The sequence below is a fragment of the Podarcis erhardii genome (genome assembly GCF_964252035.2).
Source record: "Podarcis erhardii genome assembly, chromosome: 2".
NCBI lineage: Eukaryota > Metazoa > Chordata > Lepidosauria > Squamata > Lacertidae > Podarcis > Podarcis erhardii.
The window spans coordinates 5,564,252-5,590,562 of NC_138498.1; the positions used below are offsets into that span (position 1 = coordinate 5,564,252).

The 26,311-nt window shown below is 46.2% G+C and overlaps 1 protein-coding gene across 2 annotated transcripts; it reads left to right on the forward strand.

Annotated features, from left to right (window-relative positions):
* The first annotated feature begins 942 nt into the window (after positions 1 to 942).
* Positions 943 to 21,789, forward strand: PRKAG1 (protein kinase AMP-activated non-catalytic subunit gamma 1). 2 transcript variants are annotated; one of them, XM_081845040.1, is made up of 12 exons: positions 943 to 1,071; positions 7,602 to 7,650; positions 10,392 to 10,501; positions 10,739 to 10,820; positions 10,930 to 10,988; positions 11,610 to 11,655; positions 12,577 to 12,631; positions 15,270 to 15,396; positions 15,569 to 15,734; positions 17,304 to 17,341; positions 18,422 to 18,568; positions 20,352 to 21,789. In XM_081845040.1, exons 1-12 carry the CDS (start codon positions 1,063 to 1,065, stop codon positions 20,454 to 20,456), a joined length of 993 nt encoding a protein of 330 aa, XP_081701166.1. In that variant the 5' UTR covers positions 943 to 1,062; the 3' UTR covers positions 20,457 to 21,789. The 2 variants fall into 2 exon arrangements, with proteins under 2 accessions (XP_081701166.1, XP_081701167.1); XM_081845041.1 differs by having other exon boundaries at positions 10,395 to 10,501.
* Positions 21,790 to 26,311: the final 4,522 nt, after the last annotated feature.

Sequence of the window (26,311 nt, forward strand, 5' to 3'; positions counted from 1 at the left end):
TAGCCATTATTTCATATGGGTGTGGGATGGTGTCACTTTTATTCCTTAGCATTTTTACAGGGGGAAAACATATAATTTGCTTTGGAAGTTACATATGGTAAATCTGCTCACCTGTAGCACAACCCGAACCATGCCTGCTCAGAAGTAAGCGCTACTGAATTAATCTGAGTTTACTCCCAGGTAAATTGGATTAGGACTGCAGCCCTAGAGTGGATGTTTTAATAAAGACTGGATGCTGTGTGACTGTAAGGCAGCCTTCTCGAAAACTGGTGCTCTCCAGGTGTTTTGGGCTCCAAGGACCAAATTAGGGGATACAATTGGGCTAGAACAGGGAATGTCCAAGTGCTCACTGGCCCCAGGGAGCTGGAAGTCCAGCAATATCTGACTGGCCACAGATGCCTCCTGGTCCCTTGGGTGGTTGCCACAGTCAAAGTCACAACTCAGGTGCTTAGGAAACTCAGGCGATTTTAACCCGTTTTAGATTAGATTTCATGGTTTTAATTAGATTAAAATCAGGAAGTGGGGGCTTCCTGGTTCCTTTTGGCACCACTCCCCCCCTGGAGGCAGCTGCCCAAAGGAAATAGTGGAAACATCAAGGGAGAATTTAGAAGCCAGGAGTTTATTCTCTTTCTAACTTGGGTCTTCTTTTGTGTGGTGAGGATATAACTGATGTTGCTGTTAATTATTACCTTCAGAGAAGCCGGAGGCCTGTGTGGCACAGCAATTAAAGAACTGCTGGCATTGCAGGGGGTTGGACTAGATGACCGTGAGGATCCCTTCCAAAACTACGATTCTATATCCTTAGACTTCTGCGCCTCGAGTAAGATTTGGTGGGTGGAGCCATAGAGGAAGGAGGCGGGCGGGCGCGGAAACCGCCTTATTTTTACGTCCGGACGTGGAGCGGCGCCCTTTTCTTTTTGTTCCTTCCGCTTCCGTTCACGTGACGCCGCGTCCTGGCGGAAGTGAGGGCAGTGATGCGTCAAGGCGGGCGCTCAGGTTTATGCTTGGGCGGTAACTGGAGCGGGAGGCGCCACCCCTTCTCCGGGGGCAGCGGCGGGGATCATGGAGGCGGTAAGTGGCAGCGGGGCTCGGGAGTTTCCGTCTCGTGCTCCCTCCCTCCCTCCTTCCTCTCGGCTACTCGGAGGGAGGTTTCCTGCTGCTCCTCCCTTTCCCCACCCTTAATGGAGAGCTCTGGGGGCCGCCCGGCAGGGACTTCATTGGGCGGGGGTCTTTAAGCGAGAGGCGGAGGCTACAGAATCATGGTTGAGTTGGAAGGGACTTCGAGGGTCGTCTAGTAGTGCAGTGTTTCCCAACACCGGGTCTTCAGCTGTTTTTGGACTACAACTCCCACCATCCCTAGCTAGCAAGACCAGTGGTCAGGGATGATGGGAATTGTAGTCCGAAAAAACAGCTGGAGATCCAAGGTTGGGAAACACTGGTCTAGTGCAACCCCTTTTGCCCAGCGCGGGACTCGAACCCAGGACCCTGAGATCTAAGAGTCTCGCGCTCTACCGACTGAGCTATCACATCAGGGCTAGATGGTGTGTGTTGTGCCAGTATCTGTAGCTGTATGTCTCCGTCTACTTTATTTCGTAAAATTTATGCGTTTCTTGATTGTGAAAAAACCAAACCAAGCCTCAAAGCAGCTCACAAAAAGATAAAACCGTGAAATCGAGAAAGGTTCGTGACCCTCCTAAAACAAGCAGAAGTTAAAAGACTAGAACAGATTAGAATCACTTCAACTTCCTAAGCATCTGGGTTGGCTTCTCTAAAGAGGAGAGGTTTCAGCAGGTGCGGGATCTTTCCAGAGTACAGTGGAGGCGCCTGCTTGAGCTCTCAATAGGCTGGGAGTTCCATAGCTGCCATATTACGAAATGGTCTAGTTCTTACAAGTGCAGAATGGGTATTACGTGGCACCTGTAGCAGTACCATACTGTATAGGCTGATCAAAATGGTCGAGTGAGCACATGTATATATTATATATAATAATAATAATAAATTTTATTTATATCCTGCCCTCCCCAGCTGAAGCCGGGCTCAGGGCGGCTAGCAACAATAAAACACTACAAAAGTACAACACAAACAACACTCTAAAATCATTCATTATAAAATTAATTAAATTCAAGCCACTGGCCACCATTGGGCCAGAGCCAGCCTAACTTCTCTGTGGCCTGGGACCTTCAAGATGTTTTTATTTGAAGACCGTAAGTTTCTCTGTGGGGCATACCAGGAGAGGCGGTCCTGTAGGTACGAGGGTCCTAGGCCGTATAGGGCTTTAAAGGTTAAAACCACCACCTTAAACCTGATCCTGAACACCACCGGGAGCCAGTGCAGCTGGTATAGCACAGGGTGAATGTGATCTCGCAGCGAAGACCCCGTAAGGAGTCTCGCTGCAGCATTCTGCACCCGCTGGAGTTTCTGGGTCAGTCTCAAGGGCAGCCCCATGTAGAGCGAGTTACAATAATCCAGTCTGGAGGTGACCGTCGCGTGGATCACAGTGGCTAAGTCAGGGCGAGAGAGAGATATGTGTATGTGGATAGATAGATAGATAGATAGATAGTGTGTGTGTGTAATTGCTGCTTTTATGTAGCACTTTTAGAGTGTGCAGAGTGCTCCATGTGAATTATCTTAGGAACCTGCACCTGCATGATGACACTAAAGATAAGTTGGTTGTTATCCCCATATTGTAAATGGTTGGGCTGAGGTGGAGTGACAGTAACTTGTTCCTGGTTGTCAATGCAAATGTTACTGCAGCCTGCTTGTAACTATTCATGCTTAAGACAGAACTATAGGGGTGTAAAAGAATGTCTGGGGTGTTGGTGGGGGCACATAAAGATGCTAGCAGCTATTTCTGTGACTAATTTGAAAAGCTTTAAGATGCAATTAACTCAAGTACATTTGCTGATCTGGATCTCTGTTGCATATCTTCTCCTTAAGGATACAATGAAAAACCCCCACTTATTTTAACTGGGTATAGGATTGCAAGTTAACTTAGCCACCTCCTTCCCTCTTTGGGAATGAAAAGGAGGCAGAGCCAGTGCTGCTTCCCATCCACTGTGACTGCAAAGAAGCCATTTGCCTTGGCAGCAACTGCTGTCAGTAAAAGTAACTTCTCTGCAAATACAGCCTTAACCTCTGAGAACTGTGTGCACTGATGGGATGCACAGCAACAGTGTCTTCTGATTCCTCCTGGAGGGAACGTGGGGCAGGCAAAGGTCACAGTCCTTTGCAGAGTTAGATTAACTCCATGAGATTTACTTCTGAGTAAACATGGGTATGTGGTGCGATGTGGCCTAGCATGTTGCAGCATCATGAAATATCTGCTCTGCCTCTGTACTTATCCTTCTTTCAAGATAACGTGTGTTCTATTCATAGCGATGCTTCAGTGCAACAAGCATAATGCAATATGCCATTAACATTCTCTTATAAAAATAGTTATGAGGCATTATTATGCCAGAAGCATCTTTTTTAATCCACCTCAATTTTTCATTTTAATATTTCTTTTCATTAAATGAAAAACATGGAATTCTGTATCATGTAAGAACTAAGGGAATGGAGAAAGAAAATACAGTTTAGTTAAAAGTAAAAATTAAACATAAAAAGGAGAGTGGCTCAAGTTTGGGTTGCATTCAGAATCCCAGGAAGAAGAATACTTATTGGTATTGGTATTGTTTTGCTTTGTAAGTATCAGTCTGTTGTCCTTGGAGGTCTTGTGATATTCTCACTTGAAGCAAATTCTTTTAAGTCGTGGTGTATCTCACTGGAGGCATTTGATCTAACCTGATAATTTGCCAAAGCTTTGCGCCCCTGGAAGGAATTTGAAATGTTGCCTCTGCCCTGTTCAGATGGCTTAATTTTTTTTCAAAAATCCTGGCTGCCGGGTGCCTCTTTCCTGTATTGTGGAGGCTGTGGGAGAAACAATGGCATGGTAGAAATTGTTCTTGGTGTGCTCAGGCGTGGCCAGGAATAGGAAGCCATAAAGCCTGCTCAGCTTGTTTTCTGGTGAGTATTAGATACCAACGGTAGAAATAGTGGCCAGAAGCCTTTACTGTAACAGCAAATGTTACAGTTCTCTGTGAAGTCTACAGTTTTCAGAGTCCATGAGGAGGGCAATTTCTCCAGCTGCCTTTAAATCCAATTATCTATGCTCATGAGAGCCTGTCTCCTCTCTAGTTCTGTTGCTGTTTGCTACATGTGAGCAGAGGCTTGTTGCCACTGAGCCCCTGACCTTCCCTAGTCTAATCCCAATTCTTATTTATATCCCCCAATGGCATGACGCACAAACTGGTGTGGAACTACAGCAGGAGTGACAGCCCACCAGTTCTGGACACTGGCAAGCAAAGAGAGCTAGCACACATGGGTGATGATGGCTCAATAGGTTTGCAGGCTACGTGTATACGGGGAAGTGCTGGGTCGCAGCAGAACAGTTTTCTTTTAAATGCAGATATTTATCTGTATTGCTCACGCTTTGTGAGATTGCCTGCCAGAGTGTTGAAGCTAAATGTTGGGTTTATGTACAGATAGACACTCATACAGAAACTGTAGTTAAATAATCCCTGCATATATGTGCCTGAGTTGGGAGTATTTGCAAGTATATGGAGGCTTCTGTAGTGCGAATTATCTTTTTAAATGAGATATGAAACAAAAAAAAAAGTAATAATCCTTTTTAAAATTATAAAGATGATGGCAACTGACATTCAAGGAGTTATAGTTACCCGGAGCATGAACTTGGTGCTGGTAGTAGTAGTAGTGGTAATAATAATAATAATAATAATAATAATAATACCCTGCCTATTTGACTGGGTTGCCCTCAGCTTCCAACAAAATATAACAATATAAAACACAGTGAAACATTCAAATATTAAAAACTTCATTACAGTGATACCTCGGGTTACATACGCTTCAGGTTACATACGCTTCAGGTTACAGACTCTGCTAACCCAGAAATAGTACCTCGGGTTAAGAACTTTGCTCCAGGATGAGAACAGAAATTGTGCAGCGGCAGTGGGAGGCCCCATTAGCTAAAGTGGTACCTCAGGTTAAGAACAGTTTCAGGTTAAGAACGGACCTCTGGAACGAATTAAGTACTTAACCCGAGGTACCACTGTATAATGGGCTGCCTTCAGATGTCTACAAAAAATCATATAGTTGTTCAGCTCTTTGACCTCTGCTGGGAGGGCATTCTCCAGGACAGGCCCTCTGCCTGGTTCCCTGTAGCTTCAGGTCTCGCAGTGTGGGAACCACCACTAGCCCCACGGAGCAAGGCCCACCTCAGTGTCTGGGCTGGACAATGGAAGTGAAGAGGCTCCTTCAGATCTACGGGGCCAAGGCAGTTTAGGGCTTTAAAGGTCAGCACCAACAGTTTGAATTCATAGAATCTTGAGAGTTGAAAGAGACCCAAGGGACATCTAGTCCAACCATGATTACTATATCTCTCCTTTTTGAATGTTTGGTAATCTGCTCTAGTAAGGCATCATCCAAGTATTCAGTCTGGCTTGGTGGTCTATAGCAGTGTTTCCCAACCTTGGGTCTCCAGCTGTTTTTGGACTACAACTCCCATCATCCCTAGCTAGCAAGACCAGTGGTCAGGAATGATGAGAACTGTAGTCGAAAAACATCTGGAGGCCCAAGGTTGGGGAACACTGGTCTATAGTACTCACCCACAGTAAGGTAACTGTGGTTTCTTTCTCCTACAATTTTTACTCATATACTCTCAATCTGCTTTCCATGCTCCACGTCATGGATTTCTTCACAAGTGTACACATCCTTTACATATAATTCTGCTTCTCCTACCTTCCTATTTGGGCTATTCCTTTTGAACAGGTTATATTCCTCAATTCCTACATTCCAGTCTCATCGCACCAGGTTTCAGTAATGTCTACCAGGTCGTATTTGCCATCCTGTATTAAAAGCTCAATTAATCTTACTTGTTTCCCATACCCTGTGCATTTGTGTAGAGACAGACAACTGAGACCATAAGCCATTCCTCCAGCTACTTCCTTCCTGTAGTATCTTGCCCTATAGTAGATTTCTTTCTTGAAAATATTTTCCCCCACATCCTTACAAGAGAGGCTATGTGCAGATGTTTTCACATGCCATGATGATGATGATTTATTGAATTTATATACTGCCCTATGCCCGGAGGTCTCTTGATTAAGGTTTAATGAGAGGCCATGTAGAATTGTTCTGGAGTTCCTATGTCTGTACTGAAAGCTACAGGCTGATCACCCACATCCTGCAGAATGTACCGTATGTTAAGAAAACTGTCATGAAGTTTGAATGCTGCTGTGAAAGTTACGTTTCTTGAGAACTTGTGTGTGTCCAACAATCTGGATTTTCTTTGATTTACTTGTAGTCCTTAAGACTGAAAACATGGAAGAATTTTGCACACTTCACATTTCTGAAATAATTTTGTTCAGCGCAAATTCATCTCAGAACACCTTCTTGTCACCTGCAGCAAGATGTTTGCTGGTTTTGGTTTCAACCAGTGCAGTCTGCTTAGGAAGCCTGCTTTTCTGGTTATCTTCGGCTTACATTTTCTCCCGTAAACACCGTTTTGTGTGTGTGAGGTAGACAAACGTCTTTCAGTAGGCAGACTCCTGGTTGGACTGCAGCAAAAATCTTGGCCCAGAGTTCAGCTTTAAATTGTACTGTACAGGTTTTGTTGCTCAGGTGAGGCGTGGCCACACCTCCCTTTGCTGTGGAGACCTTTCCTATTTTGATATGACCAGGCTCTCTGGGCAAGTTTTGAATGGTGGCGGCTTCCTTCCCAGCTTGGAAGTGGACAGCTGGGGTTTGTCATGCCCTGGAAACTATGCTGACCATTGTGGGAACATAATGAAGTTTTCGTGGGAGAGGGGACAGGAGTCACCGAGGGCACAGTTCCACCCTTCCAGCTGCTGGGAAGGAGCCTGCAGAAGTGCAATTGTCAGCATTTCCTCGTGCTGTGCTCACATTCCCTGACTTTAAGGAGGTGGGTCTCCTGAACTGGAGGTCTTAATTGGCCAGCAGTCTTGTTCGGGGTCAGCTGTGGGATGCATAGTTGCATCCTGGATATAAAAAATGAGAATGTCCTCCCCCTTCACGAACACAAGCACTCTCTGAGGGATGTCTTCCTGATGTGCCACCACATGCTTTGTGCACTTGTATGTGTGCATGGGCTGTATCTGTGTATATATAAGTTTTCTTCCTTGCATCATCCTAACCATCCTGTGAAGTAACTAGGCTGAGTAATAGTGACAAGGTGAGCTTCATGGCTGAAGAGGAATATGAACCGGTAGCCTGGATCCCAAGACCCTTGTTTCTTTCCTTTCTGAACTGTTCCTACAATAGTTGCAGTCAAGCATCTCTCTTGCATGTGTCTGTCATGTGTGTGTGTGTGTGTGTGTGTGTGTGTGTGTGTCAGTCAGTCAGTCAATCAATCAATCAATCAATCAATCTTCCCTTAGCTCAGATTTGGGGACTCTGTGACTCTCTAGGTGACATTCAGCTACACCTCCCATAATTCCTGACCATTGTCCATGTTGGCAGCTGCAGGATGCTGGAGGAGTTGTAGCTGATCACCCCTGATCTCCTATTTCTCTGTGTTTTATTCTTTGCAGGCCACTGTTCCTGAGAGTGGACTGGAGAAAAGCCTGCCCTCACCAGAAGGTGAGTGTCACACCTTGGAGGATGCTCTGGGGGGCTGAGCAGAGGATGGTCTATGTCTGTGATGACATTATGAAGATATGGTGCTTGAAATGGAGAGCACTGTTCACCTTTCAGTCAGCAAGACCCTCCTGGATGATGGGATGCTGACAGGCTCTCACAGGTTTTCCTAAGGGATTCTGGCTTACTTTGACCATGGCTCCACCAATATTTGCTTGGCTTACAAACCAGCCTCTATTTTTCCTTGCCATCACCTCTCTCCTCCCCATCCACAAGTCTTCTGGCATCCTTAAAGGTTTGGGGGGGGGGGAAGTCGGGGATTTCCCTCATTCATGTTTGAGTGGGGTGGGGGAAGAAAATAAGAAACAGCAGGAAAAGACTTCACTCCCAAGTCTTAGGTGCTCCTTTGTGCCTTCAGGGATAGCTCAGTTGGTACGAGAGCATGAGACTCTTAATCTCAGGCTTGTGAGTTAGGCAAAAGCTTCCTGCATTGCAGGGGGTTGGACTTGATTATCTTTGTGTGCCCTCCAACTCTATGATTGTAAGGCCTGGAGAAGTGGAGTTGTATCTCACTTGTACAGAGGCTTGAATATGAAAAGGAATGAAGGGAAAGACTCACTGCAATTTTTTCTTTCTCAAACCACCATGCACATGAGTCCCAGGCCCAGTGAAAGGGTGGATAAGGCTGTTGAGCATTTGGCTTGGAATCACTTGTTGCTGGTAAGATAGTGATTTGTGGACACTTTCCCTTGGCCATAGGCTGACTCATTGTCATGTGCTTTTGCACTCTGAGACTTACTGAAGTTTGACATTTTTTCTATATGCCTTCCTACACCCCTCAAGCTTATTCTTCAATCCCCAGAGTGGGTCACTCTAGACCAGGCAGGGGGAACCTGCGGCCCTGGGACTCCAGCTCTCATCAGCCTTTGCTAGCATGGCTAATGGTCAGGAATGATGGGAGCTGTGGTCCAGCCCTTCTGCTCTAGGCCATTGAGCCTTGCATTGCCACCTCACCAAATGTCGAGGGTTTCTTCATCACCGTCTTTCTCTCCAGAACAAGCCAAAATATCATTTTCCCACCCAAAGTAGCCGTCTGAGCAATTCAGAGGAGAAGTAAAGGATGCAATTTCTGCCTTTCCAGAAATGGCCACTACCCCTTTTTAGGCTCATAGCTTCTCTTTTTTTATTTTTTTTAAAATAATATTTATTAAGAGTTTAAAGATTACAAAAAGAAAGAAAAAGAATTAAACAAATCAATATAATACAATACAAAAACAAAAACACTACATAAAACATTGAATTAACAAAACAAAACAAGAACAATTAAAAACACTTCCAATATTTTCAATCTTAGCTTTCATTCACTTGTTTCATTGACTTCCTCACGCCTCCCTTTTTGTATAACCACTTCAATTAACTGTTTCAGCAATTCCTTTCCATCTTCCTCTGTTTTCTCTCCTGTAATTAATCTTAACATATTCTAAGCTTGTTTTTTCCCTTTAATACATTAACAATCTATCTGTACCTAGTTCCTTATAACATTTCTGCCAAAGCCATAAAACTTCATTCCACCATTTTTCTAAAGCTCATTAATTTTACAATATTTCTGTAAATAATCTTTAATTTTTTTCCAATCTTCTTCCACCGACTCTTCTCCCTGGTCTCGGATTCTGCCAGTCATTTCCGCCAATTCCATATAATCCATCTAGGCTCATAGCTTCTCATCTCTTTAAGAAGCTTTCCTTCCCAGGGTAGGCCTTCAGGTAGTCTCCCAGCCTCCTGCTCAGTGGTATTGTGGCCTCAGCATCCTGAGAAACTCTAGCTCCAGTTTTTGAAAGCAAATGATATTGTATGGCTGTGGAATAAGCTGGGAAACTCAGGAGAAAGGCCTGAACCAGGAGGGGTTGGAAGGAGTCGTGGGTGCTCTGACTAATTCCTTAGTGGGTAGAAACAGCAGAATGAAAGGTGTAAAAGGGTATACAAAGAAATGCAGATTTGCTTGATTTCCATGAGTGTTTAAATGCATGGCGGATTTAGTCCTGAGAATAATGCCATTACTGTTCTACTGTAAGCTCCTTGAGGTAGGGCTCTCCCTCCCTCCCCACAACCAGCTTATATTATTTCGTAAAGCAATGAGGTTATAAAGGTAAAGGTACCCCTGCCCATACGGGCCAGTCGTGTCCGACTCTAGGGTTGTGCGCCCATCTCACTTAAGAGGCCGGGGGCCAGCGCTGTCCAGCGACACTTCCGGGTCACATGGCCAGCGTGACGAAGCTGCTCTGGCGAGCCGGCACCAGCGCAGCACACGAAAACGCCGTTTACCTTCCCGCTATAAAGTGGTACCTATTTATCTACTTGCACTTAGGGGTGCTTTCGAACTGCTAGGTGGGCAGGAGCTGGGACCAAATGACGGGAGCTCACCCCGCCGCGGGGATTCGAACCCCCGACCATGCGATCGGCAAGTCCTAGGCGCTGAGGTTTTACCCACAGCGCCACCCGTGTCCCATAATGAGGCTATACAAAGAATAAATAATAATGAGACGTAAAAGAGCTTGAAGTTCCCCATTCTAACCCTTGGATGAATGGGAACTCCTGCTCTGCAGACCTCCACTCTTCCTCCATGTGCCTCTGCACCATAGAAAACTCCAAATCTCATGCTCCTTCTTTGCCTTCTGTTCCCTTTTGAGAGGTGAAGAGCGTTTTGGCAGTCTGCACTCATAGGCCCCTTGTTCTTGTTTCCGCAGCAGATGAGGATTCTGGCAGCGGCATCTACACATGTTTCATGAAATCGCATCGCTGCTACGACCTCATTCCAACGAGCTCCAAGCTTGTGGTCTTCGACACTTCTCTGCAGGTGGGTAGCACCATGTTCTTCCAGAGGGCAGAGGAAGAGGAGCCTCTAGCCAGGCTTCCAAGATTCCTAGCTAAAACCTCATTCCTTCTTAACAGTTGGCCACAAAGTGGGGACACCCACAGACAAGAGCAGGGTTTCTGCATAAGTGGAACAGAGTCTTTGAGCTGGCTTCCAATAACAGAATCGAGTGGTTGAATTGGCCCTGCTGTGTGACTGTACTTTTTGTTTGACTTTCAGGTAAAGAAAGCCTTCTTTGCGCTGGTGACTAATGGTGTGAGAGCCGCCCCACTCTGGGACAGCAAAACACAAAGCTTTGTAGGTAAGTGTATCTCCTCTGAAGCACACAAGGCAGATATCTTTTGTCTTCTTGCCCACCCCCAGTTGACTGCTTAAGCTGAACTCTTTCCTCCCTTTTCTCTGCCGTATAGGAATGCTCACAATCACGGATTTCATCAACATCCTGCATCGCTATTACAAATCAGCCATGGTAAGTACATTTTGGGCAATATCATCCCCTTCTACATTAAAAAAAGCCAATATATACTGAGATGATTTTGTCCGGAAAGTGGTCTTTAATACAGAATTGTCAGCTGACATTGAATCTTGACTATTTTGAGTTTCCCAAGAACAAGTTTCTAGCCCCTAGGATTTCTGAAAGTTTTCCTCTGCAATGAGTGAGTGGAAACATACAGATTAGAGAGGGTGAGTTTGGGGCTGGATTTCAGTTTTGGTCTCAGGAGGGTTTTTCTATTCTGTTCAATAATTTCTATGCTCCAGTCAGTTCCAGGATGGTTGGCAGTACAAAACAGAGCGTAACAAATCTAAAAATAATACATTCAGTAAACAGAGAAGAAAAAAGACACAGCAGCAATAAGCTCTTCACTCATCGTGGACACTGATGTTACTCTCTGGAGTCCAGAGCTCTAGTCAACTGGGTGCTGCCTCTGATATTGGTGGGGGAACCACTTCTTCCATAGCTGGGATATTAAATTCCACCCCCCCCCCCGAGTTCCCAAAGCAAGCTGGAGCTCCCAACACTTGCAGAGGTGGCACAAAGGCCTGTGGCTTCTGTTGCACTGATGATCTGCTCTGTTTCTGGTGTCTGCAGGTGCAGATCTATGAGCTGGAGGAGCACAAGATTGAAACATGGCGAGGTGAGGAGAAGGAGGGTGAGGATGTGGGGCAAATACAATACGGAGCACTTCTGGAGGGGAAGAATTAGAACCAGAAGAATGTGTGCCGAGTGTGTCCAGCCTTGGTGGAGAAGGAGTTGCTATGCATTTGGCAAAGCGCTTTTTTTCCTCCATGGTTTCCAATTCATGCCCTCCTTCCCCTGGCCAGCAGGAGGAGCTGTAGGTTTCTCTTGCTCCCCATGCATAGAACATAGCTGTCAAGTGTCCCTTATTTGAAGGGACAGTCCCTTATTCCAGCGCCATGTCCCGCTGCTGTCCCTTATTGATGGATGTCCCTTAAATGTCCCTTAAATTTCAAAGGAAGCAGCTCCTCTCCCTCCCTCCCTGCCGGCCAGGAAGGAGGGAGGCTCCAACTGTGTTGCTTGGCTGTGTTGCTCACCCAATAAGAAGTCTAAGAATGACTGGGGGTGGAGCTTGCATGCCTTGTGTGTGGCTAGTTAATGCAAGCTGAGGGGGGTTTTGAATGCTGGACGCCATTTTGTTGCACGTGTTGCTGCAAACTTTGCAGTGCAAAGCCAGGCCGGGGAGCCATCTTAAGTTGAGGCTGCATAGGCCTTGTGGTGCATGTGATTCAGATTCTATTCAGTTGAACCTCTGGTTACAAAGTTGGTTGGACAGTGTTCTCGAAGCTACCAGCATGAGTTTGACCAGACTGCAGGAGGACAGGAAGACTGGAGTGCCTGGAACAGGTGAGGCTGCAAGTCCCTTATTTTGGCTGCTGGTCTCTTATTTTCAAATCTGTAAGTTGACAGCTATGGCATAGAATCATAGAATTGTAGAGTTGGAAGGGACCCTGAGGATAACGCAGTATCTGTGTTTCTTCTTCTACCTCCCAACACTTTGGTTCCATTGCATAACAGAGACTTTCTCTCCCACATACAGAAGTCTACCTGCAGGACTCCTTCAAGCCCCTGGTCTGCATTTCACCTAGTGCCAGGTAAGAAGCTCTGCCCATATGTGGTTGGGGGCTAAACTGTGTCTGCATTTTTTTTAAAAAAAGTCTTGCCAAGTTCTTGCTTTCTACCATCGCCCCATCTGGCAGCCTCCTCATTTTGCCCTGCCAAAACCGCCACCGGTCAGTGGATTCCTTAGTCATCTCTTGCCCCTGGACTGTAGTGATTCTGCCTCTTGTGCCTTGGTGCTCCTCTGCACAAATGCATTCTGATCTCCTTTCTTCTCCAGTACCTCCTGAGTTGCTCAGGCCACAAGTCCTGTGATGAAAGTACCCACAGAAAAGCAGGTGACTGGTGCCAAGCTAAATGCATAAAGAGAGGGATTTGGCTTGTATCTAGCAAAGCTCTCCCATTGGTGGAAGGACAGCCCCTTGTGCAATGCAACTTCCCCTTCCACTCTTCTCCCCACATAATTTGTGTGTGCATGCATGGGGTCGTAGAAGGAGCAGAAATTCCACTGGTTAGGGGGAAGCCCTTGTGCAAACCAGGTGACTTCATTGGATACAACCCCATACACTTTGGGCCGTACACATGTGGGTACTGTATGTTAGGATATTTCCGTTCCACCTTAAAAAGGGGACAGGCTGTTGTGAGTCACAGCCTACGTATTTCCTGTTCACAGGATGTTTCTGTTTGTCTATTGCTTTCGTTTCTCTCTCTGTGCCTGAGACATTGAAGCAGGCAGTCATTTTTTTTCTTTGTTCTGACCAATGCTGAATAAAGTTGTAAATAATGCTCTCCTGCGTGCATCTTTCGCTGTGCGAATTCTGCTGATAGAGCGTGCATCAGCTCTGGAATGTGGCAAGCTATTTCTGGAGCTCGTGTTGCTAATTGAATGATACTGCGTGTCTACGGGAGATTGATGGATCGTCCGGAATCGACGTGGGGTCATGATGGCCTTTGTCTCCCTGGCAGTATCCCAACACTGTATGCATCCACATGCAATATTGGCACCCTGAGAACCTCAGCTTCTCTTTTATAAACCAAGTTTCTAGCTCTCTTGGTTATGAGGAGAAATTTAGAAACAAGGGGACAGTTTTTAGGGAAGGCTAGACAATAGTGGGATTCTACATAGTTCTTCCCTAGAAAGCTTTCTGCCCTGCACCTTAAGTCCATTCCTTGCCACAAAATTATTTGCAAGCTGAAAAGAAATGGTCCCTTAAGAGACAAGGATAAATTACAGAATACACAGACACTTCATTTAAATGCTTTTGAGTGGATATCACTGATCTACAGTCTTTATTAGAGTTCCTCTCACCATAGTCCTGTAAAAAGGAGGTGACTATTATTGCTGCATTACAGATGAGGAACTGATGCTGAAAGATGGTGAACTTGCTTTATGGCATAGATGGGCAACTAGTGGCCTGCAGGCGGAGCAATTTTTATTTGAACCCTGGTGGTCCGACCAAATTTCAGTTGAGGTGTGGTAAACTATTTACTCATAGCGATACGTTTTCCAGTTGTACAAGAGAGAAGGAGGGACATCAGTGTAACACCTCTCTCTTTGATTTTTGTCTGTAATGTCACAGCTGTGCTTGATCCCATGTGTTGCTGCATGAAAGTAAGCCCTTTCTGCAGGGGTGGGGAACCTTGAGTACTCCCGGTGTTGTTGGACTACAACTCCCATAATTCCTGACTGTTGGCTGTGCCGGCTTGGGCTGAGGGGAGTTGGGCAGCCAGAGCCACAGTTTCCACATCCCTGCTGTAGTTCCGCCAACTTTCTTTAGAAACCTGGCAACCTGTATGGATTTTTGTGTGTGTGACAAAGTACACTTTTGCCCTCCTCCCTCCCTGGCTGCTGTCTGGAAACTAGAGCAGCCCCAGAGAATAGAGAAATAGGCTATTCCTGTTCTAGGCCCCCCATAAGGTCTATGAGATAATGATATTAATTCATTATTATGTTCCTGGGACTACTTGGATTCCCATCTGGCTATCTTACCCAGTCAAGAGGAAGGAATTGTGAGATGGATTCCCCCCAATATGCAACTGACTTTTTAAAAATACGTTTTTTATTAAAGATTTCTTAGTTTACAAAAATATGTGCATTGTCTCTTTTTCAAGTTGTGTTTTCTACAGATGTTTCATTTGTTGTGAGACATTAGTGTTACATACAGTATATGCAACTGATTTTCATCATCTGTTTGTGAGTGACTTTCCCACAAAATGGTGCCCAAAATGGATTACAAGATACCAAATGAACAGTTGTGAGTACAGTAATTGTCATTCCACAGTGGTTCACCACAGTTCACTTACATGTCTCAGATGGTGGTGCTATTCTTTAAGTATTTAGTATTTATTATGTCTGTTAGTCACTTATATACAAAAGTCTCAAAGTGACTTAGCAAGAGAAATACTAGCTACACCTCTCACTTGTGGCAGCCTTCCTTCCCAGCTCTCACCGGTGTCTTCCTTCTCCCTCTGTCCTCTCCTTGGGATAGGTTGGACCATCAATTAAATAGAGCAAAACCCAGAAGTCATTGCATCTCCTCCAAGAATCCCAGATGCACCTCCTCTTTCTCTCTCTCCCTCTCCCTGAGCTTTTGACACATCCCTTGTCAGGCTCCTGAGTGTCCTTGTTGCTTCTCATCTGTGATATGCTTCCCCCAAACTTGTGACTTCCAGCCTGTATGATGCAGTCACCTCCTTGATCCGGAACAAGATCCACCGCCTGCCTGTCATCGACCCTGACTCTGGGAACACGCTGTACATCCTGACCCACAAGCGCATTCTCAAGTTCCTCAAGCTGTTTGTGAGTGACCCCTGGCGCAGGCCAGCTCAAATATTTACGGCTGGCGTTGCTGCATTCCTCCCCCGTCCCTCTGCCCTGGAGCTGTTTGGCATAGCTGTGAGGTGCCATCTTGTTTCTTTTTGTCCACAGAGTTCCAGGTTGCTATAAGAAACTGTATCTTCTTATCCTGCAGATTGCAGAGTTTCCCAAGCCAGAATTCATGTCCAAAAGCATCGAGGAGCTGAAGATTGGCACCTACGAAAATATTGCCATGGTCCATACCAACACCCCTGTTTATGTGGCACTGGGCATCTTTGTACAACAGCGGGTTTCTGCGTTGCCTGTGGTGGATGAGTCAGGTGAGGTGCATCTCTGCAGGGAGTGGAGCTCAGCCAATGTAGACAGTTAGGGTTCAAGCATTTCTCGTCTATCAGTGGGTTATATTTTAAATCAGTCTCTTGGAAACAGCAGTGTGAACGAGAAGCTGCACTGTGTTAAAAATAAGAACTGGATAAGTTAAAGCCTTTTCACTTGACCAACTTTTCCAACAACAGAATTACAAAGTGATCTAAAATACCTTGGAAAGATTCCCTGGTCAAATGTCTGGGTAGATACAGGTAGGTAGTCATGTTGGTCTGCCTTAGTTGAAACAAAATAAAAAAATTCCTTCCAGTAGCATCCTAGAGACCAACTAAGTTTGTTATTGTTATGAGCTTTCGTGTGCATGCACACTTCTTCAGATACCTGGGTAGATAGATATCACAAGATCTAAATAATCCATCTAAATACAATCATTAAAAGTTGATACTTGAAGTTAAAAGTGAATTGAGTTGCTGGTCACAGTGGGATACACCTTGGCTAAAGAAAACCATGGTTCTAAATATGATAATCATACCAAAAGTTATATTCATACTATTGAATTTACCAATAAGAGTTCTTCCTGAAATTCTTGATAACTAGCAAAAGAGCTTTAAGGATTTTATTTGGCAAATGAAAACAGTAGCCATAAAAACTCAGAAGAATAAAAATGGAGAGATAGCCGTTCCACCTATTACAATATATTATGAAGAGGCTATATTTGCTCACCTGAGAATGTGGTTCTATCCTGACAAGTTATTGGTCTTAGAATAGATTAATATTTTAGCAAGTTTAAAGAATATCTTATGGTGTGGTACACAATTTAATAAAGAAAGGATTAGCTCAAACCCATGTATATCAACTATGCAGAATAACTGGTGTACACTATAAGCAGAGGGAAGATACATTTTATAATAATTAAATAAATACCTTTTTATAATATAATTATAATTATTGTAATGTTATAGTAGTATAGTATAATTATTATTATAATTAAATACCTTTTATAATAAATAAAGGAAGAAAATTTGTTTGGAAACCTGTATTTTTGGAAATTGTATGGATTTATGGAGCTTAGGAAATTATTTTAGGAAGATTCTGTACTGGTGTTTTATAAAACTATATGTGTGGTTTCTCTTGGCTGTTTATTTATTTTATTTTATTTTTAAAAAACGATTATAGAGCTTTACGTGCTCATTTTTGTTTGTTTGTTGAAAGGTCAGGGTTTGCACCCATGGAATAATAACTGTTCATGTTCAGGATCTGGCTACTATGTGTGGGTCAGAAAGAATTTCTTCCTCTGCCAAGTTCTAATTGGCTAGTGACCTAAGAGTGTTTTACCCCTGTGTGGGTTGCTATTCTTCTCAGAACCACCTCCAGCCATTGATCCTGTAAGCAGCATTTTCTAACACACCTGCTTTTTGCTTGTAATGCATTGCACTCCAAATTGTGGGGGGTAGTGCAGCCAATAGTCATTGCAGCAGAGAGATATGAACAACATATGATATCAGGGGAGGGAGGCGAGTAAAATATTGAGATCACCTCACAAAACTCCTATCTCTGTCTTTCAGGCCGGGTTGTAGACATTTACTCCAAGTTTGATGTCATTGTAAGTATCTCCCCAGTCTTTGATGAATGCAGCTGAGATAGCTCAATTGGTAGAGCATGAGACTCTTAATCTCAGGGTCGTGGGTTTGAGCCCCGCGGTGGGCAAAAAGATTCCTGCATTGCAGAGGGTTGGACTAGATGACCCGTGGGTCCATTTCAACTCTGCAATTCTATGTTTCTATGTATGGGAGTACATTTTGCTTTGCTTGCAGGCCCTTTCTCTCCCCAAATATTTTTCATGGGGCTCTATTTGGGTGTTAGGCATCCCTGCAAAACTGGTGTGGTTTTAAGCTCTGGATGTTAAAGGGGTCAGGAAGCCTCCGTTTCCCACAGCAGAGAAAGTGTTGGTGATGTGGACTAGTAGCCAGTAGGATTTGGTTGGTGGCGCTTTCCTCAGAGCTCAGTTGACTGGAGTCAGGAAGTAATGTTTCCTTGGCTCATGCTGGCTTAGACCACATTAACATCACACATTTAAGTGACTATGGGATCACTTTAAGCTGTTATAGCCTCTCCTAAAGAATTCTGGGAGCTATAATTCATTAAGGGTGCTGGGAGTTGCTAGGAGGCAAACTGCAGCTCCCAGAATTATTTTGGGGAAACTATGACCAGTTTAAGTGGCATTGCAGTACTTTAAATGTAGGGTGTGAATGTGGCCTTTGTGACCTTGGAGTCCCACCTCTTCATTACTCCTTTCCTCCATGGAACATGACTTGGCTCACTCCCTTAAATCGCCTGTGGGAATTTACTTTTGTTGACATTCTTCAATGCAGCTGCTGGCTGCTGATACAACAGGGTCTAACTTGTGTTGGCACCACAGAGCACTGATGAAAGAATGATCCTGTATTGTTGCAAGGAATGCGCCTCTGGTCTTTCTGTCTTGTCTTCTGTAAATGTGCTGCAAGCAGCCCCAGCATGGAAGCACACCATGCAGATTCAAATTTCACAGAGTGGGGAGAAACATTCTCGCACATTCTTGCAGCCCGGGGTGCACATGGACGTAGGGGGAACAAACTTTGGGAGTTGCATGAAGGTCAAGTATGCCACCAGATCTCCTCAGCTTGTCTGTCTTCTCTGTGACTAGAACCTGGCAGCAGAGAAAACGTACAACAACCTGGATGTGACGGTGACCAAGGCATTGCAGCATCGCTCACAGTACTTTGAGGGTGTGCTCAAGTGTTACAAGCATGAGACTCTGGAGACAATTATCAACCGGTTGGTGGAGGCCGAGGTAATCCCTGTTGGTAACTCCCTATCTGGAGTTAAAGCACTCAGCAAAGTTGAACTTAATAGAGGCAACTCCCCGTTTTACGCTGGGATTAGGTTCCGAGGCACCACGTGTTTAAGTGAAATCACGTATATTGGGAACACAGTTGAAAAAACCTGCAAACACTACAGTTGCTGCCTCCGAGCCTCCTTGCTCAGACTCCCAACTCTCCACAGGCCTCAAAGGGCTCCTGGGATTGCACTTGCAAAGGCTCATGGGCACTGTTTTCTGCCATTTCCACAATCTTTTAGGGCTGCTTTTGCCCCTTTTCATGTAGCTTCCGAGTTTGCCGTGATATGCATTTGCATGTGCATTGAATGTGCATAAATGGGGAGTTGCCTGTATTGAATCCCGATTGGAGGAGCACACTTTACCCTGGATATGATCACACCGAGACAGTCTTGAGTTTAGGGAAACAACAAAGCAACATTTATTACAGGGAATATATGTTGGATAGGAAAGATACTGGTTCTTTATAGCTACTGTGGAGATTCCTTGAGCCATGCTTGCTCTTACATCTTCACAGGAGAGACACAAAAGGTGTCTCTTCTCCCAAGTTGAGGACAACAGGGGAGGAAGTAGGAATTGAGTATCAAGTCTAGCACCTGATGGAAGGTCAGCACAGGTTAGGTCAGCAAGGACAGCAGTCTAGGAAACTTGGAGGTTCCTCTCTCTGCCGCCTCGTTCCCATACAGACACATCAACCTCCAGTGCAAGCTGAGTTGTAGCACAATACTTCCAACAAGCCCTTCCTCTCCAACTGCTCCTTGGCCACTCTGTTTCAATAAGGCAGCTGTGGGGAACTTCTGGGCCTCCATATGTTGCTGGACTACAACTCCCATCATCCCTGGCTGTGAGCCCAGCTTTCTAGGGCTGATGGGAGTTGTAGGGGCTAAAGATTCCCCACTCCTGCAGTCGTGGAACTTCATTGGTAATACAGAATAATTCAGGGTACCCATTAGTGCCAGATTTTGTATGGGTTGATTTCCCCACCTCCTGGAAAAGGTAATGATGAAACTGAAATAGTTATTTTGGTTTCTTTGTGGAAGTAGTTAAATGAAGGCGCTTCTACAACAGCTGAAATTTGGTGCGCACATAATCTGACAACTGAATACGAGGAAAAGTTGGCCAATGGGACTTTTTTATGGGAGAGTCTTGCCTGAAACCTGGGGTGTGAGGACGAGTTCAGAACAGCATTTGTCAGCTAGTGAAGTCCACACTTTATACAGCCTTATTCGGATTGACAAGGAACCAAAGGTGCCCTTGACTTGCTGTTTAACCACGAAGCTGTTATGTAACAGGTTGCTTATCACTGAAGGATGGGATTCTCATTTCCATGGAGAAACTTGGAAGGCTTTGAATAGCATGAGAGAGTATTTGCAAGGGAAGAGAATGAGTACCAGAACACCAAATTTCTTTTTCATATAGACTTGGGGACAAATAGATACTAATTTTGTACTTACGTATTAATTTACCCCATTCACACCTCACTTTTCCCTGCAAGGAGCTCAGGTCAGTATACAGTTTCTCCCCTCTCTATTTTGCCCCCACAACAGCCCTGTGAGGTAGGTTAGATGACTGGCCCAGTGTCACTTGGTGAAGTTCATGGCTGCATGAGGATTTGGACCCCGCTCCCAGTCCCAGCGCTCTGTGATCACTAAACTACCCTGGCTCTCTAAATCACTGCCACCCCTAAATCTTGGCTGTGTCAAGCAAGTCCTCACAGGCCTTTTCTGCTAACCCACAGGTTCATCGGCTGGTTGTGGTGGATGAAAGCAATGTGGTGAAGGGGATCGTGTCCCTCTCGGATATTCTGCAGGCCCTGGTCCTGCCTGGCGGTCAGAAGCCCTGACTGCAGGAGGGCTGAGCCCCCCACCGTGAACCTGAAGCGTGGAGCAGCTGTCCCTTCTGCATCGCCCTTCTGGCCAACCAGCTGAAGCCCAGAGCAGGCTATGCGGCCAGCCCAGTCATCAACCAACCCTCTGTGGGGCTGCTTCCCATGGTATTTCCCACCTCACCAGGCTGTGTGTCTCCTCCTTCCCCGTTTTGGTTTCAAAGGAGCCCCGAGGCTTGCTTGTTCCCTTGAGCTAGGTGTATTGAGGGGGGCCCTCTGGCTGCAGGCTCAGGTGGGCTATACTTGCCACGCTTGGAGGGGAAGAAAAGGGAAACAGGCTTCCTGGGATGACTGCAAAGGAGATACATGGGGAAGGGGCCACCTCAAAAGCCCAAGCACACACAGACACTCAGGAGGTGGACCTCTGCAGGTGCCTGGCAGCCAGCATAAGTCATGGCAACTCTTGAGTGGGCGAACTGTGAGTTTGCATAACCCCTGTATCTCTGTATGCCATACGGGCGCAGAAGGGAATTGTAGGCGAGAAGTTTCCATCCTAGTGCCACTTTGTTACTTCCACCAAGCAATACTCTTTTCCTCCTAGTCTCTGCACAGGTTGAGGGGGGTGTTTCTGTTTCAGAGTTGCCATCCCCTGCCCTCCCTCCAGCAGCAGAACCAAGCCCCATTCCATAAGTTCCTGAATGGCGCAAATGAGATCTTCGCAGGAGTTGGAAACCACTTTCCACGTCCTTGTGATGAGCCTGCGGTGGCCATTGGCTGTCCAGAGTGCCTGAATTCCTGCTGATCTGTTTTGGGACAGCCTCAGTAGCTCCTGCTCAACTTGGTCTTGAATATATTGCCTATCAGTCCTGCCTATCAACTTAGCAATGATAGGACTCTGTATCTGTGCTCTGGCAGAGAGAAATGTGGTTGTCCATAGGCATATTCAAGCTCTCCTTTTGAGGCAGAAACATGAGTGCTTTTGAGAATCGGCACCTAATTCTTCCTTACCAAACCAGAGGCAGTTGCCTAGTCCCTCCACTGCACAAGAGTATTTTTCTTGCCATAAAACTCACCTCTTTGTACATTCCTACAACTGCTCCCCATGTAAATTGTACAACATGTATTTTTGTAAAGCCACGGTTCTGATGCTCCGTCCACACTCTTCCTGTTTCCTTTGGCTGGGAGGGCGGCAGCGCTCGTTCTCCGTGCTCTGCCTCAACTTGGAACTTTTAAAAATGATTTCAGGTCCATGCAGGGGATCCTTCTGGGGCCCTTCCCTTTGTGTGATGTCAACTACTATTTGTTTTATTGAGATTCTGTACTTAATAAAAAATTGAGGTATCCTATTTCAGTTTGTGTTGTGTTAAGAGCAAATGAACCATCGCAAACAACAAATATTTTCCCACAAGGGATGAAAACTCTTTCCTGATTCAGGCGACGCCAGTTCTAGGGTTGAGTTAAGCGGGAAACATCCAGGGCTAGACCAAGGCAGTTTGTTGCCAGAGGTGACCCTCTTCCCAAATACCCAAGGTCAGTTAGGTTACTTTGGCACTGGAGACAGAAAATCCCACAAGCGCCTCTCTGTATACAGTTAAGAATAAATAACCATTTGTGGCCCTTTTCAGCTGCCTCACTCTAAAAATATCAACCTACCTTCCTTCCCCCACACAAAGCAGCAGAGGCAACGGGGGTTTGTAGATAGTTTTGAGATCTAGCAGCCTGACCTATATTCTCTCTTCCCCCATCCCAGCCTCTTTTTGCCATGCCCAGGACATTTTATTAATTTGCTTCTCTAAAATGTACATTGCTATGCAAAGTGCATTGAAGTTGATGGGGTCCTCGCAGGGGAAGCGGTCATCGTAGGTTTCCAGAGCTGGTAACCCGTATCATAGATGCAATACACCTTGGCCCCTGGGATTGGCAGCCTCTTCAGGAGGTCCTTTGTGGTGTTCCACATGTACCAGCCATCCTCAAAGTCAACGCTGGTGAAGAAGCACTAGTGGTCCCGGTAGGTGTCATTGTGGGAGGGGGTGGAGATGAAGACTTGCGTCTTGGGCCACACCAGCGTGTCTGGGAACACCCAGGGGCTGGACGTGGTCCTGCACTTCTCACACAATTTGATGGTGGACATGATGAGGATGCCCTGAAATGCAGACCACCTTGATATCTACTACAGCACTGGCATAGATCTCCAGCTACACAAATCTCCCAGGAAGCTCGCTTTGCCTGGGCTTGAGCAAACAGACTTGAAAGAGAGGCTGCAACACTTGGAAACCCTTGAGAGGGACAGTGCTGGCACTTGGGGACAGAAACTGCACCAGGGCAGACCAGTTACTTAGGGCACAAGGTGCCTGGGGGTGGTGTATGCCACCACTGGGCATCTGCCATGACTGATGTGCTCCTCTACTTGCCACTGGGCTGCCATCTTCCTCCTCCTTGCTCTTTTTGGGGCGGCCCTGGGTTGATCCCCCCCACCATCCCTGACCATGCAGCCATGGCCACCAGGGTTGAGGAGCAGGAGGCAGCTGCTATGGCGCTGGCGGTGCCTGTGAGCTGGGGGGAGGCATGATGGCACAGGAAGGGGGGGCTGCTGATGAGATGGGAAATGGTGAGGTAGCATAAAAGATGGCTGTGAGAGAGAGAGAGAGAGAGAGAGAGAGAGAGAGAGAGAGAGAGAGTACACACACTATACCTTTAGAGCACATTCAAATCATGTTTCCTTCCTCAAAGAATTCTGGACACTATAGTTTGTTAAAGTTGCTGGGAATTGTAACTCTGTGAGGGATAAACTACAATGCCCAGGATTCTTTGAGGGAAAGAAGGTGCTTAAAATGGGCATTAAAGGTATTGTGTGTACAGAGCTGTAGTCTGTTTATGTTTCATACCACACAATAAACAAAGCTTATTGAACATCACACACCCTGAGAACAGCAGGAAAAACTAAGGCTGTACATATTCTACATCTTTAAAGAAAACTGAGTTTTATGAGAAATCCCAGCACAATCCAAGAGAGCCATCTCTATTTTTAGCAACAATAACAGAAAGAGGGGAAGGTGCATTTCCCACACTCCTCATCCTCACACATGTGTGTGGCCAGGATCACATCTAGATTAGTTTAGCAGAAGGCAATAAAATAACGCAATTCTATGCTGGAGGCCTTAGAACTCTTGCTTCTAAAAAGTGCATTTAAGAGGTGCATAGCAGCCGTTTTTGGGTCTGGAGAGGCCTGATATTCTGGCCCAGCTCACCCAGACCCTTCAAGTATCCCTAATTTCCAGGGACTTCCCTGATTTAGAGAAGCCATCCCAGATTTTTATTTGACCCCGGAATGTCCCACTTTTCCTTAGAACGTCCCTATTTTCATTGGAGAAATGTCGGAGGGTATGCTCACTTGCTGGCCAGCAACTCACCTGAGGCCAGGACCCTCATGGGCTTCACTGCTCCCCCCACCCACAGGAGCCCCCAGGGAAATGAAGCCCCAGACGTTTCGGCTTTTTCAAGCCTGGGACTGCTGGCTGGAGGGGAAGTAGAGGATGCAGAGGTTCCGCAGGCTGTGTCCAATGAGGAAGGTCTACAATGCCCATCATTGACCAGTGTTTTCAGCCGGTGACATACCTGGTATTGTCACTAACCGTCAACCCCAAGAGGCAGGAACATGTCCTCTGTCTGGCGGTAGCAGTTCCAGTTCACCCCATTGGGCTTGTCCACATCAGCCTCCGGCTGGTTTCCCAGGCAACCAGGCACTGCACGGGGTGGCAGCCTGCCTTAGTGGTGCACCCACACAGCAATATAACAATGAATACAAAGAACAAATTGGACAAGTACACATGGTATAATTGGGGGGGGGAGCAAAATGTCAGCAGCAGCATCCTGTGGCAGATCTGGGCTGGGGGCTCCTCCTTCCTCACAGACCTGATATTTGTATGAGAGTCTCCCCACCATCTCCTGCAAGCAAGCCGTTACTTTGGCTTCCACTAGACAGGAAGAACCACCTGCCCCCCCCCCCAGGTGTTCAGCCGTAGTGCAAGGACTAAATGATGTCATCTTCAGAGGTGTTATTTGGCAATCTTTTTTCTCAAAAACCCACCAGCTAAGCTAAAAGGAAGCAGTAAGGGTTAAATTGCCTGCAAAAGTGTTTTGATTATAACCCACCAAAATGTCACAAAACATTGAGCAAGCTTTTGAGTCCATCGGGTTGCATATTTGGGGGTGAAGGGCAGGAGGAAAATGACTTAGTATTCCTATCCCCCGTAAAATTTTATTAAGGTTATTTCATAATAGAATTAAAAATGAACTAATCTAAATAAAAGCAGAAAAATGAAATGCAGAATCCTCTCTCAAAGGTAGCTCTCAATCCTTGTCTCACACAGAAAGAGATGGACCGTCCTTTCCATTTATGCTTCTTCCACTCTTTTTCCAAGAAAAGCACCAGAGGCTTGGTAGCTTTTTCCTCCGAATTCACTCCAAATTGTACAGAGAGTCCTTGGGAAACTAGCTTAATATTTTGAAGCGAGAATGTTTGCACTGGCCAAGTTCACTTTTGTTCTATGGGGTTTTGGGGGGGGGGGTGTCATGAAGAATTTCCCACCACATCACTGGTGTTCAGCTCACTTGCGAAGCTTCTGGGCCCTCCTGCAATACACACCTCTCTTACATGTGTTTGAAAGCATGGCATTGAAGAGGAAGTATTCAGCAGCCAAGTAAGGCTGCTCATGCATAGGACTTGCTTCCTCTGTGGGGCTGGAGTGACAACCTCCCCCTTGCAACTCTTGAGGAGTAACAGCTGGAAGCCTTGGTGGGGTCCAAGGATCTTCCAATCTGAAGTGGCTCCAACCTCTCTTGCAAAGGTGGCCACTCTTGTTCCCACCCTGCCATGAATCTAGTTACAAGGCCAGCATAGCTGCCTGTCTGCCCCCCCCATCATTCCTCCTCCCTCCCTCCCTCCTCCACTACCCCCGGGGGCCCTTAGGACTAGGAATGTGCTGAGCCAGCATCACCGCCCAGACACCAAATCCCTGTTTGTTCTGCCCGTGGCTTTTAAAAGGGCGGAAATCCTCCCAGGCACCAGCTGGAGCCGTGGGTGGCGATGGCACAGCCTAGCAAAGGGAACAACAGTGGGGGGCAAGGCAGGTGCTCCCCAGGCCAAGCGGAAGGGCCAGCGAGGAAAGGTGGAATCGGACAGTGTGAGGAAGCTTGTGGTGAATGTGGCTGAAGCTCCCAGATGGTTCCCCCAAGTATTGAAAGAGGCTGGGGGGGGACACACAGTGGGTGGCGATGTTTACCTTCTGGCTGTGGGGAATGGGCTGCAAAGGTTGCTGTGGGGATGTGCTGTGAGGCCAAGTGTCACAGGGCGCCTGGATTCTCAGCTCTGCACACCCTGAGCACTGGAGACAGGAATCTCTTTTCCTCCCCTGAGGGGTTCTCTTCCCCCACTCCCCCCCCCAACTAGTTTGTGTGCCCAGGGAACCCTCCACTCATGGCCTATGGAAAGATCTTAAGGCCTGAAGACCCCAGCAGAGCTAGGAGCAGTTGGTCTAGATCAGGCATGGCCAAACTTGGCCTTCCAGATGTTTTGGGACTACAACTCCCATCATCTCTAGCTAACAGGACCAGTGGTCAGGGATGATGGGAACTGTAGTCCCAAAACATCTGGAGGGCCAAGTATGGCCATACCTAGTCTAGATCCTTATGCAAGGCACCATTTACACTTGTTTCACATTGGGCAAGGAGGTGCTGCACCTAAGCAACCTGTGGGGACCAATAATGGACCGTGTGCACTAAATGGGGTGAGAAGCAGTTGAGCAGTCCATCGGGTGGAGTCGATGGCCGTGGGCCTGGCTTCTCATGGCTTTAGAAGGTTCTGCAGAGTTAGT